Source organism: Carassius carassius, chromosome 2 (genome assembly GCF_963082965.1).
Source record: "Carassius carassius chromosome 2, fCarCar2.1, whole genome shotgun sequence".
NCBI lineage: Eukaryota > Metazoa > Chordata > Actinopteri > Cypriniformes > Cyprinidae > Carassius > Carassius carassius.
Window position 1 is genome coordinate 1254810 of NC_081756.1, and position 27784 is coordinate 1282593.

At 38.2% G+C, this 27784-nt stretch overlaps 1 protein-coding gene across 1 annotated transcript; it reads left to right on the top strand.

Moving 5' to 3' along the window:
* Positions 1 to 1375: 1375 nt before the first annotated feature.
* On the top strand, positions 1376 to 27784 carry LOC132095581 (uncharacterized; the record flags this gene model as incomplete). The annotated part of the gene is made up of 9 exons (XM_059500714.1): positions 1376 to 1384; positions 2061 to 2359; positions 2453 to 2592; positions 10333 to 10421; positions 10725 to 10808; positions 16093 to 16273; positions 21839 to 22139; positions 22233 to 22372; positions 27672 to 27784. Coding segments are annotated over 9 exons (1356 nt in total), but the record flags the coding sequence as incomplete, so codon positions are not given.

The window sequence follows — 27784 nt, forward strand, 5'->3', positions numbered from 1 at the left end:
CCCCTTAACTGTCAATCACATATTTGAAGATAGACTTGAATGTGCATGATACAAACCTACATTTTTATAATTCATGACTGAAAAAATTTTGTTACATGATTTTGATGTACCATTTTCATGGTAATGCAATGTTTGAATTTAAATGGGTTTCAAAGGATGAATTTATGAGATTTTATGTTTTCAAATGATATATAATTTCTGATGATTTCTAAAATGTGATAGAGAAAAAGGCAACAAAGAAGATTTTTTTTTTTAAACAAAGGTCAGAACTCCTGTTATGATGTAGGTTTTTGGGGTGCAATCTTGCCTTAAATTAATCCATTACTTTCCAACGATATATAGTTTGTCATGATTAGATAAAGATTCAGTGAAGTAAACATAGGCGTCCAGTATACGGGATGGGGTGACAGTTAAGGGGTTAAAATGGACACAACATGAATAACTGGTTAGTGTAAACAAATGTTGATCACATTGTCTACATTGTCATTTTTTCAGATGTTGTTGATAATCTTGTGTCTGATAAACAATCATTCAAGACAGAATAAATATATATCACAGAATTTAAGAAATGCTGTGAGCAGCTGAAAATTTTTGTGCATTGATTTATTAGGGTATTTTAATCATCACACTAAATGACTCAGTGTACAAGTTAAAGCTGACAAATTAGCTTTTTACAGAATTAAAGATAACAAATTCCTACAAGAATTGTAAAATCTTAAATGTTTGACCTTGTGAAAAAACTTTTTCTAAAATAATTTCCCTCCACATTGCATATTTTACTGTCCATGTCAAGCTGCCAATGATAAATACAATTAAATATGATCCTTATTTTTTTAAATTATTTTTTAAACAAGCATCCTTATTTTGAATTTCTTCTTTATTGCACATGATTCCTCATCTATTTATATCATTGTTTTCATTCAGATGTCCCACATATTGATTGTATGACACTTTACAACAATCATTTTTTTCTCATTCAGAATAAACTACTTGAAGGATAAAAGAAGAAAAAAAAACTCACATTGAACAACACAAGATAGTTATGTTGATTCAACTTATTTTTGATGATTCCTTTTAGGAGCTGATCTTATTTTGAACTAACACTAATAATAAAACTCATGGAGAGGTGGAACTTTCCAAGCATGATTATGTTTTCTTCCACTTGCATACTATGCATTAAGATGAAGAAAAACTGTATGAAAATGAATCTAAAGTACCAGTCACTTCTTTTTATTTATTTAATTTATTTAAAAAAAAAAATCCTTAAAGTCCTCATCTTCATTTGCATTTTGCCAGATTTGTTTAGTAAATCAGACTTGACCTGAGAGGTGTTCTGAGAAAAGCAATTCTTGATGTACCATGATGTGTGAAATATATTCAGCAAGCTGCCAGTCAGAATGTCCTAAGGGTGGAGAAACAAGCTGCTCTAAGAAACACAGATAAAAGGAGGGATGGATGCTCTTGTCATATCTGACCATCACAGGTATCTGGTTAATGATCTTTAACAAACAAGATGGAGGAACTCTCTTATCTGTTCTTACTTTTGGGTGAGTATAAATGACACACATCAGTCAGATGATGTACAACTATAGATGCTGTTTAGATATTCTATATGAACATTTTTAAAGAATCAAATGCAACATAAACTTGATCTACATCCCAGAAAGCAATGGAAATATTTTGTTTTTGTAACAGGTGTCTTTTCCATTCAGGGGAGTTCAGAAAACTTGGAAGGTAAAAAGTAGTAACTAATGTCCCATTAGTTAACATGCATTAACTAACATTAACTCATACACAACTTATAGCATTTATTAATCTTTGTTAATGTTGGTTAATAAAAATACAACTGCTTGTGGTTAGTTAATGTCAGCACAGATCCATTCAAAATATTAACTTCAGATTTGAATGTTGTAGTAAATGGAATTGAGTGTTTTGGGTTAAAAGCTGTTATTTTCACCCAAATGAAATGTACTGAAACTTCACACATTTGAGTCTTGACCCTCTGTCTCTTTAAATGTTTTTTGTGGCTTGACCCTCTGTCTCTTTAAATGTTTTTAGAGAATTTGGCATTAAAAGGAAAGGCTGTACAGTCGACCACATATTCAACCTGTGGAGCTGCAAACGCCATCGACGGCATCAGATACTCTCCTTCAGGTAAACCCTATCCAGACGAAACCTATACATACTGCTCCATCACAGATAAGGAGCTCAACCCGTGGTGGAGGCTGGACCTGCTGGATTATTACTCCATTTACAACGTGACCGTCACCAACAGAAACGAATGCTGTCCGGAGCAAACCTCTGGAGTAGAGATCTGCATCGGAAACTCTCTGGAAAACAACGGCAACAACAATCCCAGGTGAAGTAATGAAAACAGTTATGAACGTGTCAGGAGAACTGGATTTGAGCAGGTCAGCTGATTGTGTCGTGGTTTCTCTCTTTCTCTCTGTAGATGTGGTGTCACTTCACTTGTTCCAGCAGGCAGTTCTGTCAGTTTCTCTTGTGGTGGAATGGAAGGTCGTTATGTGAACATGTACCTTCCTAATATCCAGGAGTATCTCGTGCTGTGTGAGGTGGAGGTTTATGGAACAGGTAATTTCTGACACCTCAATCTAGATTGTTAAAGTGCCATTGTCAATAGCGTAGAGATGTATTAAGCACAGCTCACAAAGATGTCACTTTCAAGCCCAACATCTTTCTGTTGGTCGAATTTGCATGATCAACTTGAACATGCAGTGAAATCTGTGTGGGAAATTTTTTCTACTTTTTATCTACTAGTTAAGGTTCAAGAGAAAAAACTATGAAGTAACTTCTAATGAACAGTTTTATACAATTACATTGAAATGTGACCCTTTCATATAAATGTTATTAGCATAAATAGTAGTAGTGTGAAAATGCAATATTAATAAATGCAGTACATTTGATAGAGTTTTTGTCTGTGTAGTGAATTGGTTTGTGAGTGTGATTTGTAGGAAACCCACGACCACTCCTGTGCCTTGCAATAACTTACCTTAGTTTTCATATTTTATATACAGTACTGTATGTGTGCCTCCTCAGCACATACCACATGAACCATTCATTCAATTCCTGTATGTAAGGCAAGGACTGAGGGAAAGTGAAAATACAGGTAAACAAATATTAATTAATGAAGAATTATTATTAAAGAATTATAATTCTGCAAGACTTATTTCAAACCTGAAAAAGTAGTCCTATTCTAAAGTGAAAATATTGGGAACCCATTAGTATTTAATAAAGAATTATTAGATAATTCTGCAAGAATTACTTAGAAGCTGAAACAGTATTCTAAAGTGAAAATATTGGGAACCCATTAGTAATTAAAAAAAAAAAATCAAATAATTCTGCAGGAATTATTTTGAACCTGAAAGAGTAGGCCTATTCTAAAGTGAAATTATAATGAACCCTTCAATAATAAATAAAGAATTATCAGATAATGCTGCAGGAATTACTTAGAACCTGAAACAGGTTTTATAATTAAAAGTTAAACATTTATAAGCAAACAAAATGCATATTTAATTTCCATTATAGTGTAGGATTATCCTTGAACAGTCCATTTCATTAAATGAACCCAACACCGCATTCCACAATTCGGAGCAATTCCCCATAGAACCATTAGTGCGTCATGGTGCCAAGATGGCTAAAGGAGATGTCACCCCCCACCTTTCCCTTTTTGTGCCTGTTTAATCTCATACCAGCCACGTCAGGACAGCAGGAAAATATTTCTCTTTGTTCCCCAAACTTAAAACCAAATGACCAAGAAACCCTGTGGTTACCCCAATGCATAAATCCCCAGCCTTATCAGGAAACAAAGGATGCTAAGGCATTCCTATGGCCCAGAATCAGCACAAACCTTAAACCAGGGAACACCTCCTTTCTGCAGCTGTAAATTCCAGAGACTTTGTCTCCAAAACCAATAGACTGAAATTAACCCACTTGTAGGTTAATACAAACAACAATCTAAAAATTGCTTCCAATAAGCTGAATTGATTACCAGTATTTACCTCACATATATCTTAAGTATAATGCATGCTTTATATAACCTGTGGAATTCTTTCTGTGTGTTTAACTTTCATTACAGCCTATTCGTATGGTTTTCTACCTCAGTTATAGGAACTAATCACCAGAAGTTGCCTCATACATGTGTATTCTCTGTATTATGCATGCTTTATATTACTCAAGTTAATTTTGTGTGTTAAACACTTATCACGGCTAAATCCTTATTTACTTCCACCTCAACTATGGGAAGTATATGTATTTTGGTACCTACTTGATAAATTTTGGTTAAATTAAACTTGGTAAATGATTTCTAGAATTTAGATGTACCGTATTTTCCGCACTAAGGCACACTGGATTATAAGGCGCACCTTCAATGAATGGCCTATTTTAGAACTGTTTTCATATATAGGGCGCACCGGATTATAAGGCGCACTTTCGTTTTTTGAGAAAATTAAAGGCTTTTAAGTGCGCCTTATAGTGCGGAAAATTAGATGTGTGTAGGATGCACCATATTTAAACTATTAAGTTTGCTTATTAAAGCATTTAACTAAATGCTCAGGAGTTTGGACACACGCGATCACGTGGACATTACACTAATTACATGCAAGAACCAGAGAACGGGGCGTAGTTCCCGCCCAAGACAATATTCGATTGGCAGTCACACTAGGAAGGACGGGTCAGATGGACACGCTTATAACCCCATTACAAGCAGCTATGCTTGCTTTTTGTCTTGTTTTTTGCAGTGACTTTGGCTCTTGCCTATGTTTTGTGCTGACCTTTCCATCATCCAGCGTGTACTCTTCAAATCACCAAGAGCTCACTCAAAACTCATCAACTCTTCCATAAGATCCTTCATTGAACTTCGTCAAAGAAAACCTTCTCAGAGTCGCTCCAGAGGAAACTCCTTTGCATAGCAACCCACAATCCAGGAAGTCTTGCGAACGAAGCGCCACCCGTGTACATCGCTGCTGGAGAAGGCCACGCTGCTGTTCCGCCCACATAAGTTAATGGAAGGGATTTCAACCTTCAGAGATAGATAGCTTCAAATCTTCCCTATTTGTTCTTTCAGCTTTGGCAAGACAATGGGGAAGTGAGCCTAGGAAAAGGTCGCTACGGAGACCACATCCTACCCGTAGGGAGGTGACATGTGGATATACTGATATGGACTGACCCAGGGGGCAGTACTACATATGGAAGGGGTCTCTGAAGCAGGTCCTACCTTGGAGTAGGGATGGAACGGCTGCCAGAAGAGATTACCCGTAGGGAACCAAGCCAATGAACACCTAGCCCAGTACAGGGGCTGACCGGAACTCCGGGCATGCTAACGCCAGTACTGGGCCTGGCGACAGACTGCTCCGCCAAGTCTGACTGCCGAGGGTGCTGGAGGATGCTCGACCAGGGTACGCCAACCGGGGAACTCTACTGGGAGAAGAAAGGCGCTCACATCCCCGTGTTAGGGGGAATGGCGCAGCAAGCGTGACACCCAGCCAGCCCTTCCCGCCAATTACCTGTTACCCAACACAGGGGAAGAAACTGGCTCCACACGGAGGTTGTAAAACCTTGCAAAGGTGTTAGGTGTCGCCCAGCCTGCAGCTCGACAGATGTCTGCCAGAGAGGCGCCGTGCGCCAGTGCATAGGAGGAGGCCACACTCCTTGTGGAGTGGGCCCTCACCCCCCGGGGGCACGGCTCGCCTTGGGAATGGTAAGCCAAGTCGATGGCATCCACTATCCAGTGGGCCAACCTCTGCTTAGAGACAGCCTTCCCCTTCTGCTGACCTCCAAAGCAGACCAGGAGCTGCTCAGAGCTTTTAAAGCTCTGGGTGCGGTCCACGTATATGCGAAGCGCTCTTACGGGACACAGCGACGCCAAGGCTGGTTCTGCCTCCTCCAGGGGCAGCGCTTGCAGGTTCACCACCTGGTCTCGGAAGGGAGTGGTGGGAACCTTGGGCACGTATCCAGGCTGGGGTCTCAGGACAACGTGAGAGTAGGCCGGCCCGAACACAAGGCACTCTTCACTTTCCGAAAATGCTTGGAGGTCCCCGACCCTCTTGATGGAAGTGAGCGCGATCAGGAGCGCTGTCTTGAGAGACAGGAACTTAAGCTCGACTGAATCCAGCGGCTCAAAGGGACCCCTCTGAAGTCCCGCCAGGACAATAGAGAGGTCCTAGGAGGCAATCAGGGGTGTCCTAGGAGGATGTAACCTTCTGGCACCCCTCAGGAACCTAACGATCAGGTCATGCCTCCCCAGGGACCGGCCGTCCACTGCATCGTGATGGGCTGCAATGGCAGCCACATACACTTTCAGGGTGGAGGGTGACAGCCCACGCTCCAACCTTTCTTGCAGGAAAGAAAGCACGACTCTGACCGGGCATCTCCGGGGGTCTTCTCGGTGAGAAGAACACCAATTCGTGAACAGACTCCACTTCAGAGCATAGGCCTGCCTCGTAGAAGGTGCTCTAGCCTGAGTGATAGTGTCTACCACCGCTGGGGGCAGATCACTTAGGTCTGCCGCGTCCCATCCAGAAGCCACACGTGGAGGTTCCAGAGATCTGGACGCGGGTGCCAAATGGTGCCAAGCCCCTGAGAGAGAAGGTCTCTCCTCAGGGGGATGCCCCAGGGAGGGGCTGTCACGAGGAGCATGAGTTCCGAAAACCAGGTCCGGGTGGGCCAATAAGGCGCAACCAACAGGACCTGTTCCTCGTCCTCCCTGACCTTGCAGGCTCACTGGGGGAAACGCATACTTGCGTAAAGCCCGAGGCCAGCTGTGTGCCAGTGCATCTGTGCCCAGGGGGGCCTGGGACAGGGAATAGTACAGCTGGCAGTGGGAGGACTCGTGGGAAGCAAACAGGTCTACCTGGGCTTCCCCGAATTGACTCCAGATCAGCTGGACCGTCTGGGGATGGAGTCGCCATTCCCCTGCCTCTGAAGGAACTCAGTTCAGCACTGACTGGTCACGCCCGCTGGTGAGACGTGCCGTCATACTCACCGAGTCTAACTTCATACCGAGATAAGAGATTCTCCGCACAGGGGAGAGCTTGCTCTTCCCCGCCTTGGCTTGGTGTACCTGCAGGATAGCCATGGCATGCAGGGTGGAGGCAGCTTGGCCCGCGGCACTGTAAGCCTTGGTAGCGAGCGCGGCCGACAGTTTACAGGCCTTGGACGGGAGACGCGGACGATTCCTCCAAGTGGCGGCGTTTTGTGGGCACAGGTGCACCGCAACCGCTCTCTCCACCTGAGGAACATCCACGTACCCCCTGGCTGCCCCGCCATCGAGGGTGGTGAGGATGGAAGAGGGAGACGAGCGGCTTCTGGCCGTGAAAGGGGCCGTCCACGACTTCGTCACCTCTTCATGCACCTCTGGGAAGAAAGGCACCGGAGCAGAACGAGGTTGTGAGCCGTGTCCCGCGCCGAGAAACCAATCATCCAGCCGCGAGGGCTCGGGACTGGGCGGTGTAGTCACCTCCAGCCCGATACTCACAGCTGCCCGGGAAAGCATGGCCGACAACTCCAAGTCAGATTCGGCAGCAGCGACAACACCCGAGGGGGGCAGCCCCGCCGAATCCTCATCCTCAGAGGTCGATAACCCATCCCCCGATGCAGCGATCGACATCTGATCTTCGGGCGGCGCACCAAAAGACACGCTGGGACCGCCGTGAGACGGCCCAGCAGAATCAATCGGCAGCTGCACGGGACAGGTACTGCGGGAGGAGTGAGAGGTCAGTGGGGCGTGGCCCGGCGGAGAAGCTCTCACTGTAACCCTCAGATCTCCCAGAGCGCCAGCCGGCGGTCCTCTGCTCGAGCCAGAGAAACTGGGACGGGTGGCGACAGAGGGGTCTGCTGCACTCCCCTTGAGGAGTGAGAGACGCGATCGCAGCGCTGCCATGTTCATACGCCCACAGTAGATGCATGAATCATCCACGGGCGCATGTTGAGCGATGTTGAGTTCTTGGTGAGAGGCCTTCTGCACTTTTCTGTAGTTGTTGTTGCGTAGAGGCAAAGGCTGTTCTTAGATGGTGATGCAACTCTTCAAGATACTGGTGGGTGGTATATGCCATGACAAGGCTCATGTCAGCCTTTTGGGGACTTTTGGGGACTTTGGGGGAAGTCGTGGCCTAATGGTTAGAGAGTCGGACTCCCAATCGAAAGGTTGTGAGTTCAAGTCCCGGGCCGGCAGGAATTGTGGGTGGGGGGAGTGCATGTACAGTTCTCTCTCCACCTTCAATACCATGACTTAGGTGCCCTTGAGCAAGGCATCGAACCCCCAACTGCTCCCCGGGCGCCGCAGCATAAATGGCTGCCCACTGCTCTGGGTGTGTGCTCACAGTGTGTGTGTGTGTTCACTGCTCTGTGTGTGTGCATTTCGGATGGGTTAAATGCAGAGCACGAATTCTGAGTATGGGTCACCATACTTGGCTGAATGTCACGTCACTTTCACTTTCATGTCACAGGCTCATTTTATTGGTGTCTCTGTACTTTTACTGAAGTACTGTTCAGTAGTAGTTATTTCTTAGTTATATTTCTTGAAACTTAACTAGGAGGTAATTAATAGTAGTTCTTCAGGAGGTATAATTAGTTATTGATTAGCTAACTGTTACTTAACACAATCATAAAATTATATTACATACTGATTAGTTAACACATCTTCCTCAGTAGTTAACTGTTATGAGTTAAGTTTTAATGCATAATTACCTGTTCGTTATTCAATAATTCCTTATCAGTTATGCAGTAAGAAACAGTATTTTAAAGTGTTACCCAAATATGTCTTAAGTCTTGTAAAAATTGAAAAGTTGTAAATCTTAAATATTTACAAGTGATTAGTCAACAGAAGAGACTGACAACTGCGCTTGATTGTTTTGCGTAATACTTGTTTATAGATCTGCTATTTGAATTATGATGCTAGGAAGGAATATTTCATTTCCTGCCTATTTCTACAGTACTTTGCATTTTTGTTGGCATTTGTATTTTTTATTGCACTTACTGGTAATTTTAATAATTGCCCTCGGCTAAGAAGGAGCCTGTGTAATTTGCATTGTGCCCTTCTGGCATTAAAGTGCGAACTGTAGTTTCGATTTGAGGAATTGCACTTTAGTGTCTTAGACTGTGGATTTATCTGATGTCTGTGCGTTGATGCGGAAGCATCAGGGGAAGCGTTCAGCCCTCCTTGTGTGAAGACCTGCGACTTTACCTTCGCAACTTCACCGAGCAACGAAACGGGCAAGACACTTAAGTATATTTTTAATCTTTCCTATACACACTGTCCTTTTCTGTTCTCTCTTCTACCTCTATCATTCCAAAACATTCCGGTTGTCTCTCGACACCATCTAATGCACATGTGCCAAACTCAAGGTCTGCGGGCCTATTCCGGCCCACCACATAATTTTCTGTGGCCCGCCAGAATGTATGATTCTCTTAAAATAAAAATCTATGCTGTTCTATATCATATATTATGAAAATGCGAATCAATAACACAAGTTTCTGTTTCTATTTGGCATTCTATTTACATGCAGAAATTGACTTTGGTTTGGATTATATATGATACGCAATGGTTAGGATTAGTGGTGTGAGGTTTTTCCATTGATGACGACTGTGTGGACAGCTCACAGGCTTCTTCTTAGCTGATAGCAATTATTATAATTACCAGTAAGTGCAATCAAAAATACAAAGTACAGTGACAATAAAAAGTAGAAAATTTTCCTTCCTAGCAGCAATTAATAATTTAATTACAGCTCCACGGGCTGTAAATTATTGTTGCTCCTCTATTGGCTGCCTTTCTGAAACATGTCGATTTTTACAAAGCTCATCATTCTGAAAAGTGAGGTGTGGCCAGCAATCCAGTGCATTGTGATTGGCTGAATACCTCAAGTGTGTGACGGAAATGTTATGGCCCTTACCATATTGTGATGTGTGTCCCGTGATGTGCGATAAGACAAAACCAGTAAAAACCCATTACAAACGAGGCATTGGTTGCATTCAGAAGAGACATAAGTACTGATTATAATGGCTTATACTGTTTTTTTCACGCATTGTGTTGCATATCTTGCTGCGTAAACATAAAACCCATATCTGCATTTATGATTGGAGAAATAACAAACAAGTGCTACTCTACACTGCTCAAAACTCATGTTTGAATCATCAGTGGCAAATTCTTTAAATCACTTTTATTTATTCCTAAATTGCAAGTCGATTGGGATAAAAGCTTCTGCAAAATGACTAAATGTAAATGTAACAAAAGTTACACAAAAGTTCATGAATCCCTGATTTATATGTTCATTATGCAAGATATAGTAAAACTAAGTAACATATATGTTTTTCCCACAGTCAGTAGGAAGAAGCAGGTGACCCGAGTGCAGGTGAAAGCTGCTGAGAATGTGGATGAAGCTGAACTGAAGGAGCTCGTCTTAAACAAGGTGGTTTTTCTAATACTCATCTGACTAAAATTGATTGTTGAACATACAGCAAACAGAAAACATCAGGTCAGTTTAGACATCATTCTAAAAAAATAAGATTTAATAAAATCAGATCAGATTTCCCCACCAGTGTGAACAAAAACCCACCTCAGTCAGTCTTTATGTAAAGACAAAACACAATGTTTTGACAAAATGTGATTTGTAAAGTAAAAGATGCTCATTTTGAGCTGAAATGCCCCAAACTTGTCTGTGTGGGATTTATCCACTGAGTAACTGAAGACTTTTCTGTGTTTCTGTGTTTAGTTAAATCAGACGCTGAGCGATCAGGACGTCATACTGACATGGAGGACGCAACCCAACGGGAAAGTCTTCCAGAAGAACAGGACTGTACTGAAACAATCTCCTGTTTGTTCTTCTTTGAAGTGAAATGTTATTTAATGCAATTCATTCTTAGTTAAAGATATCTGAATTATTACATTAGATTATTACATTAGGCTAACAGTTTATAGTAATTTCTCAAAAATAGTTACATATATTCATTTTGCATTTATTAAGATATGTACACCTAAATATGAGTGAAAAAATGTTAGGATGTTTTAGCATTGAGGTTTAACTGCTAGATTTGCCTTTAAGAATAAATAACGGCATTTGGGAGGATTAAAAAAATGCATCAAATGTTCTCACAAATGCATTTTACAAAAGCATGAAGCAAAAAGCACCAGCCCATTAAACACTTTTCAGCACTAAAAGGGATCATGACTCGAGAAATAACATTTGCCTTGATTGTTTGTACCATTAAAGAGTTATGAACTGGCTTTTTTATTATTTGATTCTGTTGTTTGAAATGTATGACTTTTGTGTGGTTTTTACATTTAAAAACATCCAAATCAATAAGCAATATGCTATTTTCTCAAGAAATGCTCAGAATTTGTGATCTGCATTTAACCCATCCCAGAGCCATAGAGAGAGAGAGTTGCGACACGGAAGTTCGAAATGTTTGGTTGTCACGTGATTCATGTAGACTTCAGATAGTTCTAGGAAGTGCGTTGGCGGCCATTCAAACTTATAGAGTAGAGTGACAAAACTGCGATTTCTGGTAATAAGGAGTCAATAAATGCATTTATTTTATATATTTATACAACACACCGACATATGTATGTAGCATGAATATGTAGTTATAGCGATGTTGTTTTTAAAATATCAAATCAGGAAATTTTTGAGGATTAGTGTTCAATTAACTTACCGTTATTTTAAAAACTTATTTCAGGCTAACGTTAAGTTGTATAAGCACGGGTTGCGATTGCCTTTTTAAGTTACATATTGTTCTTTTTTCACTGATCTCATGTTAACTAATGTCATATTGATGACTTTCAGATAGTACAGAGACAGCCTGGTGACAGTTGATTTTCAGCTTGCACTGCACTATACTGTTAGCAGCAGTAATAAGCATTTTAAGTAAATGAAAAATGAAGCTTATTGTTTACAATTCTTACAATTACATATATTAATATAATTATGTACTTATTCATATACACAATATATTCAGGCATACTCGTATACAAACATGTACACTGCCATTCGAAAGTATTGATGCTGCAAATTCAGCTTGGAATCACATGAGTAGATTACATTTTAAAATAGAAAACAGTTATTTTAAATTGTAATTATATATTACGAGATGACTTTTTCTTTGTATTTTTATTGAAATAAATGCAATTAACTATTTACAGCAATTCATGAATACATTTTTTTATAAATTTAATAGCATTCCAAGCATTTTGTATGTGTCCTTTCTTTCATGCTGTCCTTGCATAGTCTCCACCATGGTTTGCTGTGCTGCATGGGGATGCTCCACTCGGTCAGAGGAAGGTGTGCGAATGTATGGCTTCCCCGCTGACATGGAGAGGAGAAAATAATGGTTGGATCAAGTCAGCAGCAGCAATCTAAATATAAATAAAAATTACAACGACAACAAAAAATTGTTAGGTAATTATACTTAAATTTATTTAAACCCAGGGAGCTAAGACATTGCAGGGAGTCATCAGTGTTACCTATAACTGTGCATTTAATTAATTCAAGTCACTCTGCAGGCACATTTTGAGGAAAACCAATTTGTCATGACCAAAAAATTAAAGAGTAGGCTGAGACCAGATGCTATTCTGACAACCTTTGTGGTCAAAAAGAGGAGTGCCCCTGCTCCATGATGCACCCCTAGACCTGTAAACATACAGCAAATCGCTGCTGATTACAGCTATATTATTTCAGGTGATACATATATAATAAGTACAAACTCGTACTAGTTGAAGTAATATTTCTAATTTTGAAGTGATGTGATATTTTCAATATTTAAAATTAGCAATTCCATGTATTCAGTTTCAAAGGTTGTGGAAAAAATGAATGAGGACACTTAGAGAAGGGAAAGTGACAGTGAAGAAATAGAGGACATGGCTAGAGAGGAGAGACAGGGACAGCTGACACTACTCAGTCAGCATTCCAGTGAACCATCAGCCAGTTACCTGGGTCTATTAAAAAAATTAAAGAGACAAGAAAAGAAAATATCAAACAATGCAAAGGCAGCACTAAGAAAAATAAAGAATGAAAATGCAGCTCTCAAAAAAAAAAAAAAAAAAGGTCCCCTCAGCACTCCTGACCTGCATCATCACTGATGCTCCATCACAGAACAGTCCAGTGGCAACACTAATCCTCCACCTACCAGCACCCACAGAATGTTACAGTATGTTACCTTTATACACTAACAAGTTTAAGTATATAATACAGTAGTATTATAATATAGATAGGTTATATAATATAGACAGGCAATAGTCAATGAATCACAATGACTAAAAACACTCCACCCATGTTTTTGCAAACTCAATTCACTCTAAATTTATATCAATAGGGTGCATTTTATTATTAAGGAATTAAATTATTTAATACGTGTAATAAGGAACAAACTTTATAACCTCATTTTACCACTTCCAGTTACCGCTGTCACATGCGGTCAAACGTTAATATTGAACTAATAGGCTATGTAACGTTAGCTAACTTTCCCCACCCAGCATAAAAAAAAAAATGTTTAGACTCCTTTTCTCTAATTCCAAACACGATGGATGAAACTGAATTAAGAGAACAGATTTTACAATTAATAGGGTGTTCGTTCCTAACTTTATTCAGCTACAATCCTAGCCTAATCTGTTAGTTATCTGATAACATCCCTTAAATCTACTCATTTAATGAGTTCTAATCTACTAGAAGGTTTTAACTTACAGTTTATTGTTATTAAGATGTACTAATAATTTACAATCGTATTATTTAAACGTCTTACCTTTTAAAAGTGCGTCTCAAACGGTTTGTTCTGCTGCATCTCTACAGCACGGCATCGGTTTGCTGCTACTTCCAGGAACTATTGAGAGGCTCCACGAGCCGCCATTGCTGTAAAAAAAAGCGTTCCATTGGATTCAATGGAGTTGTCGCAACTCTCTCTCTATATGGCTCTGACCCATCCAAAGTGCACACACACACACTGTGAACACACACCCGGAGCAGTGGGCAGCCGTTTATGCTGCGGCGCCCAGGGAGCAGTTGGGGGCCCAGTGCCTTGCTCAAGGGCACCTATGTCGTGGTATTGAAGGTGGAGAGAGAACTGTACATGCACTCCCCCCACCTACAATTCCTGCCAGCCCGAGACTTGAACTCACAACCTTTCAATTGCAAGTCAGACTCTCTAACCATTAGGCCACGACTTCCCCATATAATAAAATACATATAATGAGTTCATATCTAGCAATCTCTAATAAATCTCTAATAAAGCAATATTGACACACAGCAATATTTTAAAATCTATGCGATGTTTGATAGGGAGCCAGTGCAGTGTTGACAGGACCGGGCTAATATGGTCATACTTCCTGGTTCTAGTAAGAACTCTTGCTGCTGCATTTTGGACTAGCTGTAGTTTGTTTACTAAGCGTGCAGAACAACCCCCCAATAAAGCATTACAATAATCTAACCTTGAGGTCATAAATGCATGGATTAACATTCCTGCATTTGACATTGAGAGCATAGGCCGTAATTTCGATATACAGTGGGGCTCGAATGTTTGGGCACCCTTTGCAGAATCTGTGAAAATGTGAGTAATTTTCTGAAAATAAGAGAGATCATACTAAATGCATGTTATATTTTATTTAGTACTGTCCTGAGTAAGATATTGTACATAAAAGATATTAACATTTAGTCCACAAGCCAAAAAAATGCTGAAATTATTAAAATAACCCCACTCAAAAGTTTGGGAACCCTTGGTTCTTAATACTGTGTGTGGTCACCTGATGATCCACGACTATCTTTCTGTTTTGTGATGGTTGTGCATGAGTCCCTTGTTTGTTCTGAACAGTTAAACTGAGCAGCGTTCTTCAGAAAAATCTTTAAGGTCCTGCAGATTCTTCAGTTTTCCAGCATCTTTGCATATTTGAACCCTTTCAAGCAGTGACTTTATGATTTTGAGATACATCCAATCACACTGAGGACATTTGAGGGACTCAAACACAACTATTTAAAAAGATTCAAACATTCACTGATGCTCCAGAAGGAAACAAGACACATTAAGAGCTGGGGGTGAAAACTTTTGAACACGATGAAGATGGCCAAATTTGGCTCATTTTGTTGAAATATAATTTTTTTCCATTTAGTTCTGCCCTTCGTAAGCAACAGAAGATACTTGTATGTTTCCCGGTACACAAATTAAGTACAATTTACCTTGATCTTCAAATTCCAAAAGTTTTCACCCCTTAATGCATCTTGTTTCCTTCTGTAGCATCAGTGAATGTTTGAATCTTTTTAAATAGTTGTGTTTGAGTCCCTCAAATGTCCTCAGTCTGAAAAGATGCATCTCAAAATCATACAGTCACTACTGGAAAGGGTTCAAATATGCAAAGATGCTGGAAAACTGAAGAATCTGCAGGACCTTAAAGATGTTTCTGAAGAACAGTTCTCAGTTTAACTGTTCAGAACAAACAAGGGACTCATGCACAACCATCACAAAACCGAAAGACAGTCGAGGTTCATCAGGTAACAGAACACAGTATTAAGAACCAAGGTTTCCCAAACTTTTGAGGGGGTTATTTTAATCATTTCAGCATTTTTTTTGTCTTTTGGACTAAATGTTAATATCATTTATGTACAATATCTTACTCGGGACAGTACCAAATAAAATATAACATGCATTTAGTATGATCTCTCTTATTTTCTGAAAATTACTCGCATTTTCACAGATTCTGCAAAGGGTGCCCAAACTTTCGAGCCCACTGTATTTTTGAGATGGAAAAATGCAGTTTTACAAATGCTAGAAACGTGGCTTTCTAAGGAAAGATTGCGATCAAATAGCACACCTAGGTTCCTAACTGATGACGAAGAATTGACAGAGCAGCCATCAAGTCTTAGACAGTGTTCTAGGTTATTATAAGTAGTTCTTACCATGCACTTTGTGTCAAGATGATTTACGACTTTGACCTTTGACCTTTTGACAGGTTGAACTTCCGGTGACCTTTTGATGGATGGGTTAAACTTTCCGAATGAGTTCATGGGGTTAACCTATTGACCCCTTCCCACGCATCGATCATGTGGTTTTGACAGAAGCTTTTGCCCTATTGACCTAGTTAGTCCTAAATCATAGTTTTGATGGGTAGTTTTGCGCTATATGAAGAGAACAGATGTTTTTGCCGGTTGTTTGAACTTTGTCACAGTTATATGGGTGTGTGTGTGGTTATGTGTGTGTGTGCGTGTGCGTGTGTGGTTGGCTGCATGCGAGTCCTCTCTGTCTGACATACACTCCCATTACATTCCTGAGCAGTATATAAATGGTATCGGTTATTTCATATATGTGACATTCAGTTATTTCACATTTATATATAAAACATTCTATAATTTATATAATCTAAAACAATTAAAGGTTGAAAAAACATTTTAGTTATTTCACATTCATATGTAAAACATCCTATCCTTTTTATAATTTATATAATATACATAATCTAAAGCAATTTAACTAAGGTTGAAAAAACATTCTGTTCTTTAAAAGGTTATAAATGAAATGGTTATAAAAAATATACTGAAACCGATTGTTTCAGATAAACAAAATCCATTCATTTTTTAGAGAGCTGAAGGAGGTGTTTTCACATCACCTTTTCTGACCCGCGCTGCTCCCTGTGTGTGTGTGTGTGTGTGTTTGCAAGCCACCGTTCACTCTCGTCTGAATTTACTACACAATCATAATATCTTTAAAGATGTTGTTAATTAAAACCATCGTATCTCATGCAGGAGTACCATGTTTTTGACAGTTTTCTGACGGTTCCATCTATGAATTACAGTTGGTCCCCGTCTAGCATCTCTTGTGCTCACGAATTTATGGTGACACAGCTGATCCCTGCTCTTTTTCCCACGTATTGAACAGATTCATTCATAGAACAAGGATGACAGCTAGCGGTCACTCAACACCGATTTCTTTCACACGGTCGCCTTTACAAAAAATGCAATTTGATGCGTTCAAACCATCACTCGTACCAAAAAACTTTCTCGGACGAGTCTCCAAGACAATCGCTTGCCCAAAAACTTTCCAGACGACTCTCCAAGACAATGGATAAAAGTGAGTATTTTATAATTTCATGATATGCTGTTTTATTTTATCCGCTGATAGAGATATTTTAACTACTCTATTAATTGATCAAATTATGTTATGCTATTTTTTACAGTCTATGATGTTATGGTGTCTTTAAACCATATTAAATTTCATTCCTGTAATAAAACATGCATCTGTATTTTATCCGCTGTTAGTGACTATATTCATAAACTATGATATGCTGTTTTATTCTATCTGCTGATAGAGATATTTTTAACACTATATTCATAAATTATGCAATGTGACGTAAAGCGCTTTAAGCGCTCCCGGTTAGGAATACACGGTTCTATCTTAGCACCATTTTCCCGGTTGCTAACTGCTTTTAGTGAAATGGCTTCCTCCGGTGGATTTTTGATGATATGATGGTGAAATGGCTCCCACTGGTGAGTCTGGGGTGATCATAAACGCTGCCTTCTCAAAATTACAGACATGTACTGTACAATCACAATCATGCTGCTCATATATTTATGGATATTCAGACTTTAGTCATTAATACGTTTTAGGATAATGAAAAACACCAATGTCTGGGGGATGCCAAAATATCTCCAGTCCCCCAAAACCCACTCAGACTCCAGGGGTTAAAGAATATGGAAATCCAGACCGCTCCAGACCATATGAAGTCAATGGGGTACATTATTTCAAAGCTAACATTAATGTAATGTTTAAATAATCAGTACCCCCACTACATCTGATGTCCGTTGTTTCTTAATTCAACAAAATGATAATATATATTACCTAAAATATGTATTTTATTTATATATTATATAATAAATAATAATTTATATCATATTATATCATATGATTATATTATATTAGATGCGTTATGCATTAATCATTTTAGATTCTTTAAAGTTCTTATTTTTAACATGATCTTCAAAGTTTTAATACCATCCCTCTCTCTCTCTCTCTCTCTCTCTCACACACACACACACACACACACACACACACACACACACACACACACACAATGAAACATGATGCCAAAGTCTTTCTGTATGTTTTAAAAATAAAACTAAAAATATTGATTTTGCTTTAAATGTATGCTGAGGAGCTTTGTTTGTCACAGCATAGACTGTGAAGTTTAGATGAAGTTGATTGATCTTTTAGAAGAATTCTTTCAGAGAAAGACCCTCGATTGTATTCGGCCATTAAAGATGGTTCAGGACAGTTGGCTTTGTGGACCCATGCATCCTAGAGATGCAATTTGAGAACTGTGCTTTGCTACAGTCATAAATCTTACACATATCTATGGTACTTTCAGACACAGAGCAGGAAAGACATTTTGCAGGGCCTCTATTTAGCCATTCCAAAATACCTCCATTTAAAAGCAAAAATAAAATATTAAAATGACCACCTGTAAATCTAATGGGTGTAGTTCTATTTTATATTAAAAGTATCCTTACTATCCATATTATATTCTTTATTTAAAACAATATATTTAACCGGCTGTATTTCCCCAACGATGTGTTTTCCATCAGTTGTTTGGCCTTCAGCCTTTTTACGTAGTGCTTTTTTTTTACTGTAAGATCACTTTACACTAGTGTAATGAAAGTTAACTTTTCTTAAAGTTTATAGTTGTATTTTACTGTATCCGCATCCTTCTATTTATGTTGTATACCGTAAGAATCACTGACTACCAAAAGGATTCCTATTTCCCAAAAGTAGGTCTTTGTATCAGTGTTTTGAAACTTTGAACATCAGGTTTGTGTATCGTCTGTGGTCAAAGTTTGAGTCTGACAAAAGAAAACATGTTTTGACTAAACTGTTTGATTTTGACCTGGAAGTTTGAAGTTTGCACAAGTTGGTGTGTAGTTTTGAGGCTGTGTTTATAAATGTGAGAAAATGGTGAATTGTTTCACGAATTGTGGGTTAGCAATCGATACAAACTGTAATGCATTTTTATCGCCACAGTACGTTGTAAAACTCACACATGCAAGTCAAAAAGCATACAACACCGCACATTACATACTCAGCACTTCACAGCACTCAAACACACACGCAAACATCGTGTAATATATACCACACACACATACAACACTGCAAATATAAAAAAGCATGTTGATGCTTACTGTTCAGTATTTTTACCGTATCTGTATTTTCATTTTTAAAATTGTTTTTGCATTTGTAAAAAAAATATATATATATATATATATATATATACAGTATATATATATATATTTCATTTAATATTCACCAGTCGTCTGTCATGACTTTCACTCATTGTTATATATAACTAATTTAAGTATTGAGCAGTACCTACAAAAACTTAAAATTATCAATCTAAATGAGTTTAAATTTGATAATGGTGTTAGCAAGACTTTTACTGTAGAAATAACTTAAATTTATTACTTTTAGTTACATTTATAAATAAATGTATTAGTAAAATCTACTTAAAATATTGTGTTACACCAACTAATACATTTGTTCATTGGGATACTCAAATATGTTATGATTGTCAACTAAAGATTTAAAGATTTTAAGATAACACTGCTTAAAATTGCATGTTACATTTACTTAAGGAAAGGGATGCAAAAATGATGCACTATATTTTAAGTAAATACCATATTGTTTTTTTCAGTGCAGTTTAACACTTTCAACTGAAACACATCTCATCATTGCGCTCAAAATTAGAAACTCAGGTTTGAGGTTGTTAAACTTCGACACTATATATAAAAATAAAGTAATGTTGTGCACACAGAATACCTGTGTAACCGAATCACTAAGAAAATCAGCATATGAATGTGGAAATCCCTGATCGTGACCATTTGGGTATATTCTTATAAAAGTTGCGTTCTTTTTTGTGTTTGTTTTTTTTTCTTACGGCACTAGATTTAGACCTGTTTTTCAGATAGCTGATGACAATGTTCACATTTTACTCGTCGTATTCGTTTCATTCAACATTCCCGCTTGACATTAAAGCATAGGTCTATGTGTACACCCCTTCGGTCAGAAGTATTAGCATCTACCGAGTGGTACATTTTTCTGTTTGTACACTTTTGACGGATTTGATAGACGGACTGCGTCATCTTGTTGTAACGTGATCGCGATTGAGAACCATAACACTACATTCACCTGAAAAGGTTATAGATATAGTCTTTTATACAGGAACTATGTCTACCCATCAGAAATAGGTATCAGTATGCCGAAATCCACATGAATAATTGGTTAGTGTAAACAAATGTTGATCACATTGTCTACATTGTCATTTTTTCAGATGTTGTTGATAATCTTGTGTCTGATAAACAAACATTCAAGACAGAATAAATATATATCACAGAATTTAAGAAATGCTGTAATCAGCTGAAAATTTTTGTGCATTGATGATTTATTAGGGTATTTTAATCATCACACTAAATGACTCAGTGTACAAGTTAAAGCTGACAAATTAGCTTTCTACGGAATTATTTAAAGATAACAAATTCCTACAAGAATTGTAAAACCTGAAATGTTTGACCTTGTGGAAAAACTTTTTCTAAAATAATTTCCCTCCACATTGCATATTTTACTGTCCATGTCAAGCTGCCAATGATAAATACAATTAAATATTTTCCTTATTTTTTTTATTATTTTTTAAACAAGCATCCTTATTCTGAATTTCTTCTTTATTGCACATGATTCCTCATCTATTTATATCATTGTTTTCATTCAGATGTCCCACATATTGATTGTATGACACTTTACAACAATCATTTTTTTCTCATTCAGAATAAACTACTTGAATGATAAAAGATGCTCAAGAAGAAAAAAAAAACTCACATTGAACAACACAAGATAGTTATGTTGATTCAACTTATTTTAGATGATTCCTTTTAGGAGCTGATCTTATTTTGAACTAACACTAATAATAAAACTCATGGAGAGGTGGAACTTTCCAAGCATGATTATGTTTTCTTCCACTTGCATACTATGCATTAAGATGAAGAAAAACTATAAAAATGAACCTTAAGTACCAGTCACTTCTTTTTATTTATTTAATTTATTAAAAATAATCCTTAAAGTCCTCATCTTCATTTGCATTTTGCCAGATTTGTTTAGTAAATCAGACTTGACCTGAGAGGTGTTCTGAGAAAAGCAATCTTGGAGGATCTATGATGTGTGAAATATATTCAGCAAGCTGCCAGTCAGAATGTCCTAAGGGTGGAGACTCAAGCTACTCTAAGAAACACAAATAAAAGCAGGGATGGATGCTCTTGTCATATCTGACATTCACAGGTATCTGGTTAATGATCTTTAACAAACAAGATGGAGGGACTCTCTTATCTGTTCTTACTTTTGGGTGAGTATAAATGACACACATCAGTCAGATGATGTACAACTATAGATGCTGTATAGATATTCTTTATGAACATTTTTAAAGAATCAAATGCAACAAAAACTTAATCCACATCACAGAAAGCAATGGAAATATTTTGTTTTTGTAACAGGTGTCTTTTCCATTCAGGGGAGTTCAGAAAACTTGGAAGGTAAAAAGTAGTAACTAATGTCCCATTAGTTAACATGCATTAACTAACATTAACTCATACACAACTTATAGCATTTATTAATCTTTATTAATTTTGGTTAATGAAAATACAACTGCTTGTTGTTAGTTAATGTCAGCACAGATCCATTCAAAATATTAACTTCAGACTTGAATGTTGTAGTAAATGGAATTGAGTGTTTTGGGTTAAAAGCTATTATTTTCACCCAAATGAAATGTACTGAAACTTCACACATTTGAGTCTTGATCCTCTGTCTCTTTAAATGTTTTTAGAGAATTTGGCATTAAAAGGAAAGGCTGTACAGTCGACCACATATTCAACCTGTGGAGCTGCAAACGCCATTGATGGCATCAGATACTCTCCTTCAGGTACACCCCATCCAGCCGAAACCTATACATACTGCTCCCACACAGCATACGAGCTCAGCCCGTGGTGGAGGCTGGACTTGCTGGATTATTACTCCATTTACAACGTGACCGTCACCAACAGAGGCGACTGCTGTCCGGAGCGAACGACTGGAATAGAGATCCGCATCGGAAACTCTCTGGAAAACAACGGCAACAACAATCCCAGGTGAAGCAATGAAAACAGTTATGAACGTGTCAGGAGAACTGGATTTGAGCAGGTCAGCTGATTGTGTCGTGGTTTCTCTCTTTCTCTCTGTAGATGTGGTGTCACTTCACTTGTCCCAGCAGGCAGTTCTTTCAGTTTCTCTTGTGGTGGAATGGAAGGTCGTTATGTGAACATGTACCTTCCTAATATCCAGGAGTATCTCGTGCTGTGTGAGGTGGAGGTTTATGGAACAGGTAATTTCTGACACGACCACTCCTGTGCCTTGCAATAACTTACCTTAGTTTTCATATTTTATATACAGTACTGTATGTGTGCCTCCTCAGCGCATACCACATGAACCATTCATTCAATTCCTGTATGTAAGGCAAGGACTGAGGGAAAGTGAAAATACAGGTAAACAAATATTAATTAATAAAGAATTATTATTAAATAATTATAATTCTGCAAGACTTATTTCAAACCTGAAAAAGTAGTCCTATTCTAAAGTGAAAATATCGGGAACCCATTAGTATTTAATAAAGAATTATTAGATAATTCTGCAAGAATTACTTAGAAGCTGAGACAGTATTCTAAAGTGAAAATATTGGGAACCCATTAGTAATAAAAAAATAAATAAAATATCAAATAATTCTGCAGGAATTATTTTGAACCTGAAAGAGTAGGCCTATTCTAAAGTGAAATTATAGTGAACCCTTCAATAATAAATAAAGAATTATCAGATAATGCTGCAGGAATTACTTAGAACCTGAAACAGTATTCTAAAGTAAAGCTATTAGTAAATAATAATTACTACATCATGTTGACTCAAATCAAACATACACTCTAAAAAAACTATAAAGGTAATCATAATCTTTGTAGAATACACGACACAACATTTATGATCTTTATTTCAGATGAGAACATTTTTCGATTTGAACTTGTATACTGCCCACATTTAAACTAATTTAACAAACATTTTATAATTAAAAGTTAAACATTTATAAGCAAACAAAATGCATATTTAATTTCCATTATAGTGTAGGATTATCCTTGAACAGTCCATTTCATTAAATGAACCCAACACCGCATTCCACAATTCGGAACAATTCCCCATAGAACCATTAGTGCATCATAAAACACAGTCATGGTGCTAAGATGGCTAAAGGAGATGTCAGCCCCCCCCCCCCCCCCCCCTTCCCTTTTTGTGCCTGTCTAATCTCATACCAGCGACGTCAGGACAGCAGGAAAAGATTACTCTTTGTTCCCCAAACTTAAAACCAAATGACCAAGAAACCCCGTGGTGACCCCAATGCATAAATCCCCAGCCTTATCAGGAAACAAAGGATGCTAAGGCATTCCTATGGCCCAGAATCAGCACAAACCTTAAACCAGGGAACACCTCCTTTCTGCAGCTGTAAATTCCAGAGACTTTGTCTCCAAAACCAATAGACTGAAATTAACCCACTTGTAGGTTAATACAAACAACAATCTCAAAATTGCTTCCAATAAGCTGAATTGATTACCAGTATTTACCTCACATATATCTTAAGTATAATGCATGCTTTATATAACCTGTGGAATTCTTTCTGTGTGTTTAACTTTCATTACAGCCTATTCGTATGGTTTTCTACCTCAGTTATAGGAACTAATCACTAGAAGTTGCCTCATACATGTGTATTCTCTGTATTATGCATGCTTTATATTACTCAAGTTAATTTTGTGTGTTAAACACTTATCACGGCTAAATCCTTATTTACTTCCACCTCAACTATGGGAAGTATATGTATTTTGGTACCTACTTGATAAATTTTGGTTAAATTAAACATGGTAAATGATTTCTATAATTTAGATGTACCGTATTTTCCGCACTAAGGCACACTGGATTATAAGGCGCACCTTCAATGAATGGCCTATTTTAGAACTGTTTTCATATATAGGGCGCACCGGATTATAAGGCGTATAGAATAGAAGATACTGCAGTCAAACGTTTGACGGGGTTTGTGTTATGCATCCACTAGATGGAACTGTGCTAATAGGAATGTCAACATTTTGACAGAGTGCCTTGATCCATATATAAGGCGCTCCGGATTATAAGGCGCACTTTCGTTTTTTGAGAAAATTAAAGGCTTTTAAGTGCGCCTTATAGTGCGGAAAATAAGATGTGTGTAGGATGCACCATATTTAAACTATTAAGTTTGCTTATTAAAGCGTTTAACTAAATGATCAGGAGTTTGGACACACGCGATCACGTGGACATTACACTAATTACATGCAAGAACCGGAGAACGGGGCGTAGTTCCCGCCCAAGACAATATCCTATTGGCAGTCACACTAGGAAGGACGGGTCAGATGGACACGCTTATAACCCCATGACAAGCAGCTATGCTTGCTTTTTGCCTTGCTTTTTGCAGTGACTTTGGCTCTTGCCTATGTTTTGTGCTGACCTTTCCATCATCCAGCGTGTACTCTTCAAATCACCAAGAGCTCACTCAAAACTCATCAATTCTTCCATAAGATCCTTCATTGAACTTCGTCAAAGAAAACCTTCTCAGATTCGCTCCAGAGGAAACTCCTTTGCATAGCAACCCACAATCCAGGAAGTCTTGCGAACGAAGCGCCACCCGGCAGAGCCAACCAACCACTCACCATCGAGTGCTGTCCCTCAGAACGCACCATCTACCGACTGCCAGCCAATCAACGCCAGAGATTTCCTCTCCAGTAATGTCCAGCAACACGCGCCCACAGGAGCGTCCAAACACAAGTACACAATATCTCCTAATTCTGGCTGAACTGGTGCAAATCTTATTAAGAAAACGAACTAAGATTAAAGTGCTAGTAGATTGATTCTCTCAGGTTGCGGTCAAGAAATAGTGTCTAACGCTAGACACTTGGGACTCCATTCACCCTCTGTTAATAACATCACTTTTCTCTGTCACTGTTTGAATGAATGTTTGTGTGTTTTCGTTAGTTTAGTTTGTGTGTATTAGAGTAGTTCAATAAAGCCTTGTTTGATTTTACATACCAGTGTCTTGTGCTGTGTGCTTATAAGTTACTGCCTTAAACTGTAGATTCTGTTACCTTGCTCATAATCAGTTTTCGTAATTTCATGATATTATTACCATAGGCCACGGGATAATATTTTGTCCAGAATTGATAAAATACCCTAATCTCAATTTATCGGTGGATGAATAGTTGGTAAAGTGTTAAATATTAATCCTGAATAATTTGCATACTAATTCGGTTCTTATTCACTGTAATTCAATCCCCTTTGAGTTATATTGATCTTAATTCCCTTATTAATCTTACATTTTTGGTGGACAATGTGGGCAGGTGAGAGCTTTTCCACGATTTCATGGGGTCCTGTCCAGAGAGGCAGGAACTTCTTTAGACAGACGACTCGGACCCGATTGTTGTGACTGCACAAAACTGTAGTACCACACTTTGTCTCCGATGTTGAGTTCTTGGTGAGAGGCCTTCTGGTCATAATAGGCTTTGCGTCCTTCTGCACTTTTCTGTAGTTGTTGTTGGGTAAAGGCAAAGGCTGCTCTTAGATGGTGATGCAACTCTTCAAGATACTGGTGGGTGGTATATGCCGTGACAAGACTCATGTCACGGGCTCATTTTATTGGGGTCTCTGTACTTTTACTCAAGTACTGTTCAGTAGTAGTTATTTCATAGTTATATTTCTTGAAACTTAACTAGGAGGTAATTAATAGTAGTTCTTCAGGAGATATAATTAGTTATTGATTAGCTAACTGTTACTTAACACAATCATAAAATTATATTACATACTGATTAGTTAACACATCTTCCTCAGTAGTTAACTGTTATGAGTTAAGTTTTAATGCATAATTACCTGTTCGTTATTCAATAATTCCTTATCAGTTATGCAGTAAGAAACAGTATTTTAAAGTGTTACCCAAATCTGTCTTAAGTCTTGTAAAAATGTAAAAGTTGTAAATCTTAAATATTTACAAGTGATTAGTCAACAGAAGAGACTGACAACTGCGCTTGATTGTTTTGCGTAATACTTGTTTATAGATCTGCTATTTGAATTATGATGCTAGGAAGAAATATTTCATTTCCTGCCTATTTCTACAGTACTTTGCATTTTTGTTGGCATTTGTATTTTTGATTGCACTTACTGGTAATTTTAATAATTGCCCTCAGCTAAGAAGGAGCCTGTGTAATTTGCATTGTGCCCTTCTGGCATTAAAGTGCGAACTGTAGTTTCGATTTGAGGAATTGCACTTTAGTGTCTTAGACTGTGGATTTATCTGATGTCTGTGCGTTGATGCGGAAGCATCAGGGGAAGCGTTCAGCCCTCCTTGTGTGAAGACCTGCGACTTTACCTTCGCAACTTCACCGAGCAACGAAACGGGCAAGACACTTAAGTATATTTTTAATCTTTCCTATACACACTGTCCTTTTCTGTTCTCTCTTCTACCTCTATCATTCCAAAACATTCCGGTTGTCTCTCGACACCATCTAATGCACATGTGTCAAACTCAAGGTCTGCGGGCCTATTCCGGCCCACCACATAATTTTCTGTGGCCCGCCAGAGTGTATGATTCTCTTAAAATAAAAATCTATGCTGTTCTATATCATAAATTATGAAAATGCGAATCAATATCACAAATTCTGTTTCTATTTGGCATTCTATTTACATGCAAAAATTGACTTTGGTTTGGATTATATATGATACGCAATGGTTAGGATTAGTGGTGTGAGGTTTTTCCATTGATGACGACTGTGTGGACAGCTCACAGGCTTCTTCTTAGCCGATAGCAATTATTATAATTACCAGTAAGTGCAATCAGAAATACAAAGTACAGTGACAATAAAAAGTAGAAAACTAAATTTTCCTTCCTAGCAGCAATTAATAATTTAAACAACAGATCTACAAACAATTATTAAAAGGGTCATATGACATTGCTAAAAATATAATTATTTTGTATATTTGAAGTAATGTAATGTGTTTACGCGGTTTAAAGTAAAAATAATAATAATAATAATAATATATATATAATTATATATCTCCACGGGCTGTAAATTATTGTTGCTCCTCTATTGGCTGCCTTTCTGAAACATGTCGATTTTTACAAAGCTCATCATTCTGAAAAGTGAGGTGTGGCCAGCAATCCAGTGCATTGTGATTGGCTGAATACCTCAAGTGTGTGACGGAAATGTTATGGCCCTTACCATATTGTGATGTGTGTCCCGTGATGTGCGATAAGACAAAACCAGTAAAAACCCATTACAAACGAGGCATTGGTTGCATTCAGAAGAGACATAAGTACTGATTATAATGACTTATACTGTTTTTTCATGCATTGTGTTGCATATCTTGCTGCGTGTTTGAATCATCAGTGGCAAATTCTTTAAATCACTTTTATTTATTCCTCAATTGCCAGTCGATTGGGATAAAATCTTCTGCAAAATGACTAAATGTAAATGTAACAAAAGTTACACAAATCTTCATGAATCCCTGATTTATATGTTCATTATGCAAGATATAGTAAAACTAAGTAACATATATGTTTTTTCCCACAGTCAGTAGGAAGAAACAGATGATCCGAGTGCAGGTGAAAGCTGCTGAGAATGTGGATGAAGCTGAACTGAAGGCGCTCGTCTTAAACAAGGTGGTTTTTCTAATACTCATCTGA